Source organism: Bombina bombina, chromosome 8 (genome assembly GCF_027579735.1).
Source record: "Bombina bombina isolate aBomBom1 chromosome 8, aBomBom1.pri, whole genome shotgun sequence".
Taxonomy (NCBI): Eukaryota; Metazoa; Chordata; class Amphibia; order Anura; family Bombinatoridae; genus Bombina; species Bombina bombina.
Window position 1 is genome coordinate 271,185,533 of NC_069506.1, and position 17,879 is coordinate 271,203,411.

The 17,879-nt window shown below is 40.6% G+C and overlaps 1 protein-coding gene across 25 annotated transcripts in view; it reads right to left on the bottom strand.

Annotated features, from left to right (window-relative positions):
- PHLDB1 (pleckstrin homology like domain family B member 1) overlaps positions 1–17,879 on the bottom strand; it is a 258,964-nt gene that overhangs the window by 51,804 nt on the left and 189,281 nt on the right. For 21 of the 25 annotated variants that reach the window (XM_053691324.1, XM_053691314.1, XM_053691310.1 and 18 more), the window contains 2 exons: positions 8,160–8,297; positions 497–625 (listed from right to left, as the gene is read on the bottom strand). In XM_053691324.1, the coding sequence (XP_053547299.1) occupies positions 497–625; positions 8,160–8,297 (267 nt within the window). The remainder of the gene's footprint in view (positions 1–496; positions 626–8,159; positions 8,298–17,879) is intronic. The other 4 variants (XM_053691334.1, XM_053691323.1, XM_053691322.1 and 1 more) reach the window with 1 other exon arrangement.

Here is a 17,879-nt window from a genome sequence, read left to right on the forward strand (position 1 = left end):
GAACAGACCAAAGGGAATCCCCCCGCTAACAGCACTAGGATCCAGGGGTGCCCCGAGGACACAGTCACTGGGATGAATGGATTTACCACAGAAACAAAAGCCAAAGAGTGTGACACTTGGGTATAACAAGCGTACAAATGGACACGACAAAAGAGATGCACAAAAGAAATAAAACTATAGATGTGCAGAATGCAAACAACCAATTACACGCACACAAAAGGCACAGGTTGTGTGGCCAAAAGGTTAGTGGTTGTTAGGGGAAAGGGTTAACCAGTCAACAAAACTTTGCATCTGAAGAGCCCATACACAATAAGGCGAGTTGTGTTTGTGTGTGTACATTTATCTGTGTGTTGTTGATAGATCACGAGGGGCAAGCCAGAGGGTATGAAGTGTATAAGATGATGGGGAAGAGATGAGTATGTTTGTTACAGTAGGGGAAGGGGAGTGTCTGTCAGGCAGTTGTCCATGCTTCTGTGCCTGCTGGTGGCACACTGACCCGTTTAAGCTGGGCCTGCACCTGCTCCCGCAGAGCCTCCGGGCAGTTATGGAGTTGCCTCTGCAGGTCACGGTGAGATAGCTGAACACTCTGTATTTCCATCCTCTGCTGCTCCAGCTTCTCCCTTGCCTGAATCCCGGAGGGAGCATCCAAAAGACAAAACAGGGAACAAGACACAGCACTGAAACCTCAGCCATGCAGAGCCGGGGAGAGAAGAGAGTTTGAGGATAGGGAGACAGAAAAAGATAGAAAGGCATAGAAAAATAAAGGGGAGAGAGAGAGAGAGAGAGAGAGAGAGAGAGAGAGAGAGAGAGAGAGAGAGAGAGATAGAGAGAGGGACCAAAAAAAACAGATAGAGAGAGGGAGCAAAAAGAGAGATAGAGAGAGAGAAGAGAGAGAAAAGAGAGAGAGAAAAGAGACTGAGAAATAGACTGAAGAGAGGACGACAGAGAGTCACCAAAAAATAAGAGGACAGCAAAAGAGGGACAGAGAGAAAAAGACAGACATTCACAGACTGAAAAATCAGATTAGAGGAAAAGAGACAGATAAGGACAGAAAAACCAGGAGAGACAGAGAGAGGGAGGGAGATTTCAGAAAAACGAAGAGCAACAAGGCAACACAAAAAGTAGTGGGAGGACACTAAATGTGTCTCTGGCAGGGAAGCCAGCAATACCCGACTGCCAGAGGGGCCTGAAACACATGTAAATACTGTGTAGAGATACAAAGCACCACATTATTACAAAACAGCACTGTACCTACACTATCAGTTGTTCATCATCAGTGTATGCTCAGTGCCTTCATTATCAGAGTACAGATATCAGTCATTATATTGTGCAGGATGCTTTATTATATGTGTATAAATATTATGTAGTGAAGAGCCTTCATTATCAGTGTGGAAATACTCAGTATGAAGATATAATGCATTGTATACTAAATTATATTTATTATCACTTTATAGACACTCAGTGAAAATATTAAAGTGCAGAATGTTTATTATTAGTGCTCAGCGTGCCTCCATTATAAGTGTATAGGTACACAGAATGAATATACAGTGTATGCAGGTACTCTACATCCGTATTGTGTAGAATGCTCTTGTTTTAGAAATACGTAACATATTAAAGTAAAGAACGTTTATTATCCTGTTAGGGAGGCCTGGGGACAGGTTTGAAAACCCCTGGTGTAGAGCGTTCATTAACACTGTATATAGTGTGTAGGAACTCGGCTTAATTATATACAGGATTGTGTTGAATATCCTCTCTGTTCTATAATGCATATGTTATTTTGTACATCCTATACACTACTGCTCAGATATCTCCATATCTTATAGGACAGGCGCTTTAGAATAGCAGTTATTGGAAACAAATTTTAGTTAATCCAGTGTCCTATGATAATATAGTGCAGCATGCTCAATATCAGTGTTTAGACATTCAGTATCATTATACAGTTCAATGTGTTCTATATTGGTGTATAGATACTTTTTATCCTTATATAGCAAAGCTCATTCACTATAAATGCAGTTTCATTCTATCACACGTCCATTCCGTTTTCTGCATGCAAAGAGGGAAGGGCAGACTGTTAGTGTCGTTAGAGTTGAAGGTTAATATCAAAAAGGGATCGTTTTAACCCTTTAAATGCCAAAGGAGGAGTTCACAGTAAATACAAAACCAAAACATCTAAACCAGAAAGAACCCAAAAGGAGCCAATGAGAATCTAAATGTTTGTGTGATATTCAGGAAATAAACACACATCTGATATTTCCAATCAAACAAGTGACCATCAGATGAATTCATTCTTCTCAATAAAAACAGCGTATCACATAACAATTGTTCCAGTTTAATTTAAAGTGATATGAAACACAATTTTTTTTTCTTTCACGATTCAGATAGAGCATGCAATTTTAAACAACTTTCTAATTTACGCCTATTACCAAATTTTCTTTGTTCTTTGGTATCTTTATTTGAAAAGGAGGCATGTAAGCTTAGGAGCCGGCCCATTTTTGTATTCAGCACCTGGGTAGCTCTAAATGTAGCCACCAATCAGCAAGTGGTACTCAAGGTGCTGAACCAAAAATGGGAGGCTCCTAAGATTACATTCCTGCTTTTTAAATAAAGATACCAAGAGAACGAAGAAAATGTTATAATAGGCATAAGTTAGAAAGTTGCTTTAAATTGCATGCTCTATCTGAATCATGAAACAAAAAAAATGGGTTTCATATCCCTTTAAGCCATATATTATCTTCCTAAGGGTCCGATTCTCAAAAGTTTGTTTGTGCAGCATGATTTTATCAAATCGGTTTCACAGATGTTAAAAAAATTTTATCTGACTTAATTCTAAAAGCATTGGACTCTTTCTCAACATAAAGGCGCTTTGCACCGTACAGTATGGTCTTGTTCCCGACTGACAGCGAATGTCACCCCACAGTGCGCACAGTCCAGATATTTATTTTGTACTTTTTATGATGATATAAAAGGCAAATTTGTTATTTAAAATGGTTTTAGGAGTCACAATAGGGAAAATAATATATTACAATGTAAATGTATATAGTAATATAAAGAGAAAACTGTATCTTGCTAATGAAAGAGGGGCAAGACAAACAATAAGGTGTATGAATCTGGAATCATATTATGTTTAAAGGGATATGAATCCCACATTTTTTCTTTCATGATTCAGATAGAGCATGTGATTTTAAAAAACTTTTTAATTGACTTATATTATCAATTTTTCTTCATTCTCTTGGTATCTTTTGTTGAGAAGCTGGGACTTATATGTTTAGAAGCCGGCCCATTTCTGGAGCACTATATGGCAGCAGTTTTGCAAGAATGCTAACAATTTCTAAAAGCACTAGATGGCAGCACTATTTATTGCCATATAGTGCTCGAGATGCCTTCCTAGGTATCTCTTTATTAACAAAGACTATGTGTTATATAAATATTACTAGTCCTAAAGCCCGTGTACACGGGCCAATTTTTTAGGTACCGCGGTTCCAACCCTTGCTCCCCTCTCTCTCCCCCCTCTCTTTTGAGTTCTCTCTCTCCCCCTTATTTTGCACTCTCCCCCCTCTTTTGCTCTCTCTCTCTCCCCTCTTGTGCTCTCTCTCCCCCCTCTTTTGCTTTCTCTCTCCCACCTCTTTTGCTCTCTCTCTCCCACCTCTTTTGCTCGCTCTCTCTCTTCCCCCCCTCATCTGCTCTCTCCCCCCTCTTGCTCTCTCTCTCCCCTATTTTGCTCTCTCCCCCTCTTTTGCGCTCTCTCTCTCCCCCCCTCTCTCTCCCCCCCTCTCTCTCCCCCCTCTCTTTTACTCTCTCTTCCCCTCTCTTTTGCTCTCTCTTCCCCTCTCTTTTGCACTCTCTCTTCCCCTCTTTTGCACTCTCTCTCCCACTCTTTTGTGCACTCTCTCCCCCCCTCTCTTTTGAGCTCTCTCTCCCCCCACTCTTTTGCGCTCTCTCCCCCCTCCTTTTTGCGCTCTCTCCCCCCTCTTTTTTGCGCTCTCTCCCCCTCTTTTTTGCGCTCTCTCCCCCTCTCTTTTGTGCTCTCTCTCTTTTGTGCTTTCTCCCCCTTGCGCTCTCTCCCCCTCTTTTTTGTGCTCTCTCCCCCTCTTTTTTGCTCTCTCCCCCTCTCTTTTGCGCTCTCTCTCTCCCTCTTTTGCTCTCTCTCTCCCTCTTTTGCACTCTGTCTCCCCCTCCTTTGCGCTCTCTTTTAAACTCTACCCCCTTTCTTTTGCGCTCTCTCCCCCTCTCTTTTGCGCTCTCTCTCCCCCTCTCTTTTGCGCTCTCTCTCCCCCCTCTTTTGTGCGCTCTCTCTCCCCCTCTCTTTTGAGATCTCTCTCTCTCCCCCTCTCTTTTGAGATCTCTCTCTCTCCCCCTCTCTTTTGAGCTCTATCTCCCCCCTCTCTCTCCCCCTCTTTCTCTCCCACTCTCTTGCGCTCTCTCTCCATCTTTTGCTCTTCCCCCCTCTCTATGCTTGCTCTTTTTTTCTTTCCTTCCTTCCTCTGTTTTGTTCTCTCCCGCCGGCCACGCCCCTCCCGCGAGGTCACACCCCTCACCATGCCCGCCGGCCACGCCCCTCGCCACACCCGCTGGTCACGCCCCCATCACGGCACGCCCGACGCCGGTCACGCCCCCACCAGACAGCTTCCGCAGTGCGCACTACTCTGCAGCTGAAGGCCAGGTGTGTTTGTCCGTGCGCAGTCTCTACTGCGCATGACGGCTTCAGACAAACACACTTGGCCTTTTATAATATAGGATTATAGAAAGCACTACTGTTTTTCACCCACAAATGTTAACTGACTGCGAATACAGTTAACAACCACAATACACAGCATATTTATTCACTATATGTTCCTTTTTACATTGAGATAATCCATTTCTAAACAAAAATGAATACTTACAAACATTGTGTTATTTCTAGATATAAGATTTACAACAAAAATCTTAAAAGGATCTCTAGTGTTTAAAAGTAAAGCGAATACGACAGTGCGGATAGTGTGTGCCCCAAAAAAATCTTAACAGAACATTTGACAAACAAAATGAATATCTTTATGGAATCTCAAACAATGAGCGACCTTTAGAGAATCGTGCCCTAATTCTCATCCTTTATGCCAAATAAACCTTGACCTTCATATAACTTAGGGATTTTACAAAAACCTTCTCCCTCTAACGCCTCCTATTGCTCCATATAACCTCTCTCTCTAGCTCCTACTGTACCATATAACCTATCTAACCCCTCCTATTGCACCATATAACCTCTCTAACCCCTCCTACTGTACCATATAACCTCTCTAACCCCTCCTATTGTACCATATAACCTCTCTAACCCCTTCTATTGCACCATATAACCTCTCTAACCCCTCCTATAACTCCTAATACTCCATATAACTTCTCCCTCTAACCCCTCATATTGCACAACACAACCTCTCCCTCTAGCTCCTACTGTACCATATAACCTATCTAACCCCTCCTATTGCACCATATAACCTCTCTAACCCCTCCTACTGTACCATATAACCTCTCTAACCCCTCCTATTGCACCATATAACCTCTCTAATCCCTCCTATTGTACCATATAACCTCTCTAACCCCTCCTATTGCACCATATAACCTCTCTAACCCCTCCTATTGTACCATATAACCTCTCTAACCCCTCCTATTGCACCATATAACCTCTCTAATCCCTCCTATTGTACCATATAACCTCTCTAACCCCTCCTACTGTACCATATAACCTCTCTAACCCCTCCTATTGTACCATATAACCTCTCTAACCCCTCCTATTGTACCATATAACCTCTCTAACCCCTCCTATTGCACCATATAACCTCTCTAATCCCTCCTATTGTACCATATAACCTCTCTAACCCCTCCTACTGTACCATATAACCTCTCTAATCCCTCCTATTGTACCATATAACCTCTCTAACCCCTCCTACTGTACCATATAACCTCTCTAACCCCTCCTATTGTACCATATAACCTCTCTAACCCCTCCTATTTCACCATATAACCTCTCTAACCCCTCCTATTGTACCATATAACCTCTCTAACCCCTCCTATTGTACCATATAACCTCTCTAACCCCTCCTACTGTACCATATAACCTCTCTAACCCCTCCTACTGTACCATATAACCTCTCTAACCCCTCCTATTGTACCATATAATCCTCTAACCCCTCCTATTGTACCATATAACCTCTCTAACCCCTCCTATTGCACCATATAACCTCTCTAACCCCCCCTACTGTACCATATAACCTCTCTAACCCCTCCTATTGTACCATATAACCTCTCTAACCCCTCCTATTTCACCATATAACCTCTCTAACCCCTCATATTGTACCATATAACCTCTCTAACCCCTCCTATTGTACCATATAACCTCTCTAATCCCTCCTATTGTACCATATAACCTCTCCCTCTAACTCCTCCTATTGCACCATATAACCTCTCCCTGTAACTCCTCCTATTGCACCATATAACCTCCTCTGACTACTCCTATTGCACCATATAACCTCTCCCTCTAGCTCCTCCTATTGCACAACATAACCTCTTCTTCTAACTCCTCCTATTGCACCATAAAACCTCTCCATTGCACCATATAACCTCTCCCTGAGTCCTCCTATTGCACAACATAACCTCTCCCTCTAACTCCTCTTATTGCACCATATAACCTCTCCCTGAGTCCTCCTATTGCACCATATAACCTCTCCCTCTGACTCCTCCTATTGCACCATAAAACCTCTCCATTGCACCATATAAGCTCTCCCTCTAGCTCCTCCTATTGCACAACATAACCTCTCCCTCTAATTCCTCCTATTGCACAACATAACCTCTCCCTTAATTCCTCTTATTGCACCACATAACCTCTCCCTCTAACTCATCTTATTGCACCATATAACCATCCCCTCTAACTGCTCCTACCTCTCCCTCTAGCTCCTTCTATTGCACAATATAACCTCTCCCTCTAACTCCTCCTATTGCACCATATAACCTCTCCCTCTAACTCCTCCTATTGCACCATATAACCTTCCCCTTTAACTCCTCCTACCTCTCCCTCTAACTCCTTTTATTGCACCACATAACCTCTCCCTCTAACTCCTCCTATTGCACCATATAACCTCTCCCTCTAACCCCTCCTATTGCTCTGTGTAACCCTCCTATAACTACATATAAGCTCTCTCTATACACCATTCCTTTTTGTAACCCTTCATATAACATATTGTATTGCTTCACATAAAAACCTCTAGCCTCTATCATTGCTTCTCATCTGTCCTTATAACTCATATTTCATCATAAATCTCCTCCTTTCTTCATTTTACTTCTACCTAGAACTCCTGCTCTAAATAATTATACTTATGACTAATCCTATTGGTGCATCTGGCACTTCCCTAGAATTCTCCTCACAACTAATCCTAATGGTCCATCTAACGTTTTTCTAGAGAATTCTCCTCACAACTAATCCTATTGGTCCATCTAGCACTTCGCTAGAGAATTCTCCTCACAACTAATCCTATTGGTCCATCTAGCACTTCCCTAGAGAATTCTCCTAACAACTGATCCTATTGGTCTATCTAGCACTTCCCTAGAGAATTCTCCTCACAACTGATCCTATTGGTCCATCTAGCACTTCATTAGATAATTCTCCTCACAACTAATCCTATTGGTCCAACTAGCACTTCCCTAGAGAATTCTCCTCACAACTGATGCTATTGGTCCATCTAACACTTCCCTAGAGAATTCTCATTACAACTAATCCTATTGGTCCAACTAGCAGTTCCCTAGAGAATTATCCTCAGAACTAATCCTATTGGTCCATCTAGCACTTCCCTAGATAATTTTCCTCACAACTAATACTATTATTACCAAGCACCATCACTGTTTGCAGCTCATTAGAATCTCCATTGGTTAGTGAGCCACCTGGATGCGTATCACGACCCACCCACTCCGAGATCAAGTTTAAATAGGGTACAGGGGACAGTAGATAGGAGGGGTGGAGCCAGAGATAGTGGGATCATCTAGTTTACTTGTAAAATGAGGGGGGGTTGTTTGCAGGCCTCTCTGGAAGTAAAATATTTTATTCCTCATACTTAAAACGCCTTTCTGAAAAGAATAAGTGAGAAAAATGGAGTGACAGAAGGAAGAAAAGTGTGTAAGGACCGTGACAGTTCTCATACCTTGTCTTTTTCCTTCTGGATGTCTTTCTCTAGTGTGGCCAAACTGTCCTGAAGTTGTTGTATCATTCTCTGTTCCTGCTGGAGCTGAGATAACTCCGCCTCCTGTTCCCCCTGCAACAGTGCTCTCTCCATCTCTGCCTAGTGGAAGAGAAAATACCAAACGTTAACTGTTCATCATCACAAGCAAAAAGTGACCCGTTTCATATAAATATCTCAACTGCTGACCTACACAGAACTACTAGCACTGGTCAATACACATATTAAAGGGACAGTAAAGTAAAAATCTTAAGATTAAAGGGACAGTGAACACCTTGAGATTTGTATATATACTGTTTACTTATGTGTAATGAAACAACTGAAGCAATATATTTTCATTATTTATTTTACCACTATTCATGTAATTTGACTTTTCAGAACTTGAAATGCACCCTGCTGACTTCTCAAGGCCAACTCTGCTACATAAATGTCCCTAATTGGTTTTATCAGATAACAAATGCAAAACAATGCATTTTACTATACTTTATGACAGTGGCTAGCTTTGCTATCTGTGGGTTAAAGCACATATTGTCTCCTCCAAATAAGGCAAACAGTGGGTGAAATTTGGTTATTGAAAAATAATTGCAGTAAAAGGATGTTCATTTGTTTTAAAAACGTTAAGACTTGGCTGACATGTAATTCTATAACAACACTTAATGCTGCAGAATTTATTGACGCTATACAAATAACTTATAATAACACAATGAAAAGACAAGGGGGGGTAGTTATCAAGCCGTCTACTTTACCTGCCTTCGCCGGTCCAATACGTCCGCCTAAGCTCGCCTACCATCGCCGCCGCGGACCTTCAAAATTTCGCCTAAGTTATCAAAAAAGCTGTCAAAAAGCCGCGCACCAAGTACGGGGCGATGAGCAGCGGACTGTGAGAGTTATCACTCATCCGATCTCGCTGCTCTTTGGCTGTTTGACAGCTTTATTGATACCCCTGTCACTAAGCACCCACACTAACTACACTGTTCTACCCCCTATACCGGCACCCCCGGCAACTCAATAAAGTTATTAACCCCTAAACCGTCGCTCCTAGACCCCGCCGCAACACTTATAAATATATTAACCCCTAAACCGCCGCTCCCGGACACCGACGCCACCTATATTATACCTAGTAACCCCTATCCTGCCCCCCCTATACCGCCGCCACATATAATAAAGTTATTAACCCCTATCCTGCGGATCCCGGACCTTGCCGCAACTAAATAAATAGTTTAACCCCTAAACCGCCGCTCCCGGACCCCGCCGCAACCTATATTAAAACTTATTAACCCCTAATCTGCCCCCCCTACACCGTCGCCACCTATAATAAATTTATTAACCCCTATCCTGCCCCCCCTACACCGCCGCCACTGTAATAAAATTATTAACCCCTAAACCTAAGTCTAACACTAACCCTAACATCCCCCTAACTTAAATATTAATTAAATAAATCTAAATAATATTTCTCTTATTAAATAAATTAATCCTATTTAAAACTAAATACTTACATTTAAAATAAACCCTAATATAGCTACAATATAATGAATAATTATATTGTAGCTATTTTAGGATTTATTTTTATTTTACAGGCAAATTTCAAATTATTTTAACTAGGTACAATAGCTATTAAATAGTTATTAACTATTTAATAGCTACCTAGCTAAAATAAAGAGAAATTTACCTGTAAAATAAAAACTGACCTAAGTTACAATTACACCTAACACTACACTATACTTTAATAAATTATTCCTATTTAAAACTAAATACTTACCTGTAAAATAAACCCTAAGATAGCTACAATATAATTAATAATTACATTGTAGCTATTTTAGGATTTATATTTATTTTACAGGTAACTTTGTATTTATTTTAGCTAGTTAGAATAGTTATTAAATAGTTATTAACTATTTAATAACTACCTAGCAAAAAGAAATACAAAATTACCTGTAAAATAAATCCTAACCTAAGTTACAATTAAACCTAACACTACATTATCATTAAATTAATTAAATAAATGACCTACAAATAACTACAATTAAATTAAATTAAATAAACTAACAAAAGTACATAAAATAAAAAAGCTAAGTTACAAAAAATAAAAAAAAATAAGTTAAACATTTAAAAAATATTACAACAATTTTAAGCTACTTACACCTAATCTAAGCCCCCTAATAAAATAACAAAGCCCCCAAAATAAAAAAATGCCCTACCCTATTCTAAATTAAAAAGTTACCAGCTCTTTTACCTTACCAGCCCTTAAAAGGGCCTTTTGTGGGGCATGCCCCAAATAATTCTGCTCTTTTGCCTGTAAAATAAAAATACAAACCCCCCCAACATTCAAACCCACCACCCACATACCCCTAATCTAACCCAAACCCCCCTTAAATAAACCTAACACTACCCCCCTGAAGATCATCCTACCTTGAGTCGTCTTCAGCCAGCCGACCACCGATCGAACCGAAGAGGAGATCCGGAGCGGCAGAAGTCATCATCCAAGGGGCGCTGAAGAAGTCTTCCATCCGATGAAGTCATCATCCAGGCGGCGCTGAAGAGGTCTTCCATCCGATAGAAGTCTTCATCCAGGCGGCGTCTTCAATCTTCAGCCATCCAGAGCGGAGCCATCTTCAGACGAGTCGACGCGGAGCCATCCTCTTCTTCCCGACGACTAACGACGAATGGATATTCCTTTAAGGGACGTCATCCAAGATGGCGTCCCTTCAATTCCGATTGGCTGATAGGATGCTATCAGCCAATCGGAATTAAGGTAGGAAAAATCTGATTGGCTGATTGAATCAGCCAATCAGATTAAAGTTCAATCCGATTGGCTGATCCAATCAGCCAATCAGATTGAGCTCGCATTCTATTGGCTGATCGGAACAAAATCTTGGATGACGTCCCTTAAAGGAATATCCATTCGTCAGTCGTCGGGAAGAAGAGGATGGCTCCGCGTCGGCTCGTCTGAAGATGGCTCCGCATGGATGAAGATTGAAGACGCCGCCTGGATGAAGACTTCTATCGGATGGAAGACCTCTTCAGCGTCGCCTGGATGATGACTTCATCGGATGGAAGACTTCTTCAGCGCCCCTTGGATGATGACTTCTGCCGCTCCGGATCTCCTCTTCGGTTCCATCGGTGGTCGGCTGGCTGAAGACGACTCAAGGTAGGATGATCTTCAGGGGGGTAGTGTTAGGTTTATTTAAGGGGGGTTTGGGTTAGATTAGGGGTATGTGGGTGGTGGGTTTTAATGTTGGGGGGTTGTATTTTTATTTTACAGGCAAAAGAGCAGAATTCTTTGGGGCATGCCCCGCAAAAGGCCCTTTTAAGGGCTGGTAAGGTAAAAGAGCTGGTAACTTTTTAATTTAGAATAGGGTAGGGCATTTTTTTATTTTGGGGGCTTTGTTATTTTATTAGGGGGCTTAGATTAGGTGTAAGTAGCTTAAAATTGTTGTAATATTTTTTAAATGTTTGTAACTTATTTTTTTTTATTTTTTGTAACTAAGCTTTTTTTATTTTTTGTACTTTAGTTAGTTTATTTAATTTAATTGTAGTTATTTGTAGGTAATTTATTTAATTAATTTAATGATAGTGTAGTGTTAGGTTTAATTGTAACTTAGGTTAGGATTTATTTTACAGGTAATTTTGTATTTCTTTTAGCTAGGTAGTTATTAAATAGTTAATAACTATTTAATAACTATTCTAACTAGCTAAAATAAATACAAAGTTACCTGTAAAATAAATATAAATCCTAAAATAGCTACAATATAATTATTATTTATATTGTAGCTATCTTAGGGTTTATTTTACAGGTAAGTATTTAGTTTTAAATAGGAATAATTTATTAAAGTATAGTGTAGTGTTAGGTGTAATTGTAACTTAGGTCAGTTTTTATTTTACAGGTAAATTTCTCTTTATTTTAGCTAGGTAGCTATTAAATAGTTAATAACTATTTAATAGCTATTGTACCTAGTTAAAATAAATTGAAAGTTGCCTGTAAAATAAAAATAAATTCTAAAATAGCTACAATATAATTATTATTTAGATTGTAGCTTTATTAGGGTTTATTTTAAAGGTAAGTATTTAGTTTTAAATAGGATTAATTTATTTAATAAGAGAAATATTATTTAGATTTATTTAATTAATATTTAAGTTAGGGGGGTGTTAGGGTTAGTGTTAGACTTAGGTTTAGGGGTTAATAATTTTATTACAGTGGCGGCGGTGTAGGGGGGGCAGGATAGGGGTTAATAAATTTATTATAGGTGGCGACTGTGTAGGGGGGGCAGATTAGGGGTTAATGAGTTTAATATAGGTTGCGGCGGGGTCCGGGAGCAGCGGTTTAGGGGTTAAACTATTTAGTTGCGGCAAGGTCCGGGATCCGCAGGATAGGGGTTAATAACTTTATTATAGGTGGCGGCGGTATAGGGGGGGCAGGATAGGGGTTACTAGGTATAATGTAGGTGGCGCCGGTGTCCGGGAGCGGCGGTTTAGGGGTTAATATATTTATAAGAGTTGCGGTGGGGTCTAGGAGCGGCGGTTTAGGGGTTAATAACTTTATTGAGTTGCGGGGGGTCCGGGGGCGCCGGTATAGGGGGTAGGTTTAGGGGTTAATAATTTTATTACAGTGGCAGCGGTGTAGGGGGGGGCCGGAAAAGTGCCGAGCGCACCTGCTAGTTTTTTGATAACTAGCAAAAGTAGTCAGATTGTGCCGCACTTGTGTGCGGAACATCTGGAGTGACGTAAGCATCGATCTGTGTCGGACTGAGTCCAGCGGATCGAAGCTTACATCACAAGATTCTACTTTTGCCGGTGTCTAGGGCTTGATAACTAAGGCGAATCAGCCTCGCCACAAATACGCTGCGGAATTCTAGCGTATTTGAGGTTGACGGCTTGATAACTAGGGGCCAAGGTGTTTACCGTCCCTTTAAAGGCTCTCCAATTTACGTATATTATCAAATAGGTTTAATTCTCTATCCTCATCCTTTATTGAACAGCAAGCCTAGGTAGCTACTGGGAGCTAGCTGGTGATAGGTGGCTGCAGACATATGCCTCTTGTCATTGGCTTACCAGATGTGTACAGCTAGCTCCCAGTAGTGCAATGCTGCTTCTGATCTTACTTAGATATACTTTTCACCTCTTTACTACAGTCAAAATTAAAACTTAAATGAATAGGATGAAACATCAGATGTATATTTCTTAGTTTTCTGTGTATCCTTTGCTAAAGAGTAATCCTAGATGAGCTCAAGAGAATAAGCATCATCAGGCAGTGATGTTTGCAACAATGTTTATAGCAATGTTACACATAGTTGCAAATGCTGCTGCCACAGAATGCTACAGACATACTACTGAGAGTGTGTTGCAAATGTATTATTTAAACAAAACTCTGTGCCCCTCCCATGCTCAAAGAATATCTTGCTTTGGCTTCAAACAAAATCAAAACTTGATAATATCCAATAGTTACACCATAATATAGCCATTTTTTTTAAATTCACAAAGAATTATAAAATACACAGAATATCAACTGTGGTTATAATATAAATTGCTATCCCAAACAATAAACAAGAATCACAATTAATTATATTTAAACATTCATTTATCACTCCTAAAGAGGAAGATTTGTGTTTATGTTCTCAGGACAGTCTAGAGCAGCAGGCGCCAACCAGTGATGGGTGAACCACCGGTGGTCTGCGAGAAGATGTTGGTGGTCCGTGACACCATCAAGCAGGAATTAATCTCCTCTGATGGTGTCAGCCACGTCGTGCCGCAACTCCCTACAGTGCCTGGCTGGACATCAGTGAAAACCGACGGAGGATTTAAATTACAATCTCCCTACACATGTTGCGTAGTACTGCGCAACTTGCGTAGCTAGATTGTATTTTTAACTCCTCCCGCCCGGCGCGCTTCTCAGAGGAAGATGCTTCCATTCTAAAGCCAGCAGAGGTTGGTATAGTCTTGGCTTGAAATAGTGGAATTAAAGTATATTTAAAAAAAAAAAAAAATTCTCTCATATTTCATTTATTTTCTTCCCTGTACCTGTCGCTTTGTAGTAGTTTTCCTAATTCCTTCAGATGTGCTTACATCACTGTGTGTCTTACTCCCCTCCATAATCATCTTTTTTTTTTTAATTAGATATTAATTCCAGTAATTGCCATCCAGCAGATCTGCCATATCCCACCAGTATTATAGTAATTGCCAGTGACATCAGTCGTGGTTAGCTCAGATCCATATTGAGATCTTTCTGATATAAAAACTTAAATTTTTTGACTCCAATGTCTGTCCATGATCATAAGTATTTTTTAATAATTCCTAACTGGGGAGGTAACTTGGAAGTCTTGTGGTCCTTTTTAACATAAGTCTTTATTTCCCCACTTTCTGCCTCTCTGTTTCCAGCTGAAAAGTTGTCACTCACCCTCCATCTGTCATTTGGAAGTATTCTCTCAGTTCTGTCATTGTTAGTTAATTCCAAAAAAAAATAAAAATCTTAAAAATGTGTAAATATAAACATAATGTAAACTTAGCTATGGTTATACTAGTTATGTACAGTGTGTGTGTATATACAGTATATATATATATATATATATATATATATATATATATATATATATATATATATATATATATATATATAATCCAAAAAAAGAGTGCAATCACCAGGATTTTTAACACATTATTTTAATCTAAATGTGAACGTTTTCTGGGAGTTTAACCCCTTCCTCAGACATATAAAGATAACAATCTTAGCCCAACACCAAACTTCCCATATATAAGCAGTACCGCATCACACACGCTCTCCCGAGTAGGACGCCATCCCTGGATGATGTCACCATCTCGGGCAACGCAGGATTACGGCACTGTAATCAAACATGAAAAAGAAACAACAAACCAAGAAAGTCAAAACAGCATACATAATATACAGGATATAACAACAGTTTAGACATTGCATCATCAGTGTAATATTCTGCTATTAAAACAGAACAGAAGCGGCATCTGTACCGCCAAGCCAATTTACAAAAGATCCGTAGTCATGGCAACACAATAAACAAACTTGCGTAAGCTATACTCATAGCCCACAAATACGCAAGTGTATGCATAACAATAAATAGCATAGTAGGCTAGGCTAAGATGTAATGGATCATTAGTAAACAGGAGCGCAACACACCCCAGGTAAAATGACAAGCCAAAACAGCATCCAATCCTGAGAGAGGCAGAAAACTGACAAATCCATGTCAGGCTTCCCAGGGGCTCCAACCACAGGTACTGGGTGTGTTCTTATCCCGACAATCTGATAATTTAAATATATCACAACGAGAACACAAAATATAGCGTAATATAGCCAATATGTACAATACAGTGGGGCAAAAAAGTATTTAGTCAGCCACCAATTGTGCAAGTTCTCCCACTTAAGAAGATGAGAGAGGCCTGTAATTTTCATCATAGATATACCTCAACTATGAGAGGCAAAATGTGGAAACAAATCCAGACAATCACATTGTCTGATTTGGAAAGAATTTATTTGCATATTATGGTGGAAAATAAGTATTTGGTCACCTACAACCAAGCAAGATTTCTGGCTCTCACAGACCTGTATCTTCTTCTTTAAGAGGCTCCTCTGTCCTCCACTCATTACCTGTATTAATGGCACCTGTTTGAACTTGTTATCAGTATAAAAGACACCTGTCCACAACCTCAAACAGTCACACTCCAAACTCCACTATGGTGAAGACCAAAGAGCTGTCGAAGGACACCAGAAACAAAATTGTAGACCTGCACCAGGCTGGGAAGACTGAATCTGCAATAGGCAAGCAGCTTGGTGTGAAGAAATCAACTGTGGGAGCAATAATTAGAAAATGGAAGACATACAAGACCACTGATAATCTCCCTCGATCTGGGGCTCCACACAAGATCTCACCCCGTGGGGTCAAAATGATCACAAGAACGGTGAGCAAACATCCCAGAACCACACGGGGGAATGACCTGCAGAGAGCTGGGACCAACATAACAAAGGCTACCATCAGTAACACACTACGCCACCAGGGACTCCGATCCTGCAGTGCCAGACATGTCCCCCTGCTTAAGCCAGTATATGTCCGGGCCCGTATGAAGTATGCTAGAGAGCATTTGGATGATCCAGAAGCGGATTAGGGAGAATGTCATATGGTCAGATGAAACCAAAGTAGAACTGTTTGGTAGAAACACAACTCGTCGTGTTTGGAGGAGAGAGAATGCATGGGGGTGGCAACATCATGCTTTGGGGCTGTTTCTCTGCAAAGGGAACAGGACGACTGATCCGTGTACATGAAAGAATGAATGAGGCCATGTATCGTGAGATTTTGAGTGCAAACCTCCTTCCATCAGCAAGGGCATTGAAGATGAAACGTGGCTGGGTCTTTCAGCATGACAATGATCCCAAACACACCACCCGGGAAACGAAGGAGTGGCTTCATAAGAAGCATTTCAAGGTCCTGGAGTGGCCTAGCCAGTCTCCAGATTTCAACCCCATAGAAAACCTTTGGAGGGAGTTGAAAGTCTGTGTTGCCCAGCGACAGTCCCAAAACATCACTGATCTAGAGGAGATCTGCATGCAGGAATGGGCCAACATACCAGCAACAGTGTGTGACAACCTTGTGAAGACTTACAGAAAATGTTTGACCTCTGTCATTGCCAACAAAGGATATATAACAAAGTATTGAGATGAACTTTTGATATTGACCAAATACTTATTTTCCACCATAATATGCAAATAAATTCTTTCCAAATCAGACAATGTGATTGTCTGGATTTGTTTCCACATTTTGTCTCTCATAGTTGAGGTATACCTATGATGAAAATTACAGGCCTCTCTCATCTTCTTAAGTGGGAGAACTTGCACAATTGGTGGCTGACTAAATACTTTTTTGCCCCCACTGTATATAACACCATAATTTTCAATTTAGCAGGCAAAATTAAAACAATTAAGGGGACAAAATAGTTAAAGGTCATAAACGCCCATATATGACATTTTAGCATTCTACCTACAACTAGCGCAAGCCTAACTAAACAATGAGGTAGAAACTGGTCCAACAGATGAACAATACCCAAAAACCTTGAATAAAAGCTATAATCTATATTCTATAGGCAAACCTTCCAGTCCAGCAGGGTATTCAATCCATTAGAAATCAATGTGCCCAGGACATACGTCCAGTGTGCCTCCCTTCTCAATAGGATAGTATGTCTATCCCCTCCCCTTGTCAATGGGGGAACATGATCAATGATGGTTTAGCTGAGATCTTTTACTGTGTGTTTCTTATCAGCAAAGTGGCGAGCCACCGGTTGGTCTGAAGTACCCCTAGTCAGGGCTGTCCTTATGGCTGAGCGATGGTTGGCCATCCAGGTGCGTAGGTCGTCAGTGGTTTTCCCCACGTAAAACAAACCACAAATACAATGTAACAAATACACAATGTAGGTGGTCGTACATGTCATTCTATGTTTGTGGTAAAATTTTTGCCTTTTATGCGAGTGGGTAAAGTATTGACCTGTTGTCAATCCACTGCAAGTAGTGCACCCAATCCAACGGACCACCCCCTTCTTCACCATTTTTAGCCAAGAACTTTTGTTGTAACTGGATGAAGGATCGGCTTTGACCAAAATATCCCTTAGGGATCTAGAGCGCCTGAATCCAATGCTGGGTGGAGGAATATGTCGAAATGGAAGGGATTTGTCTGT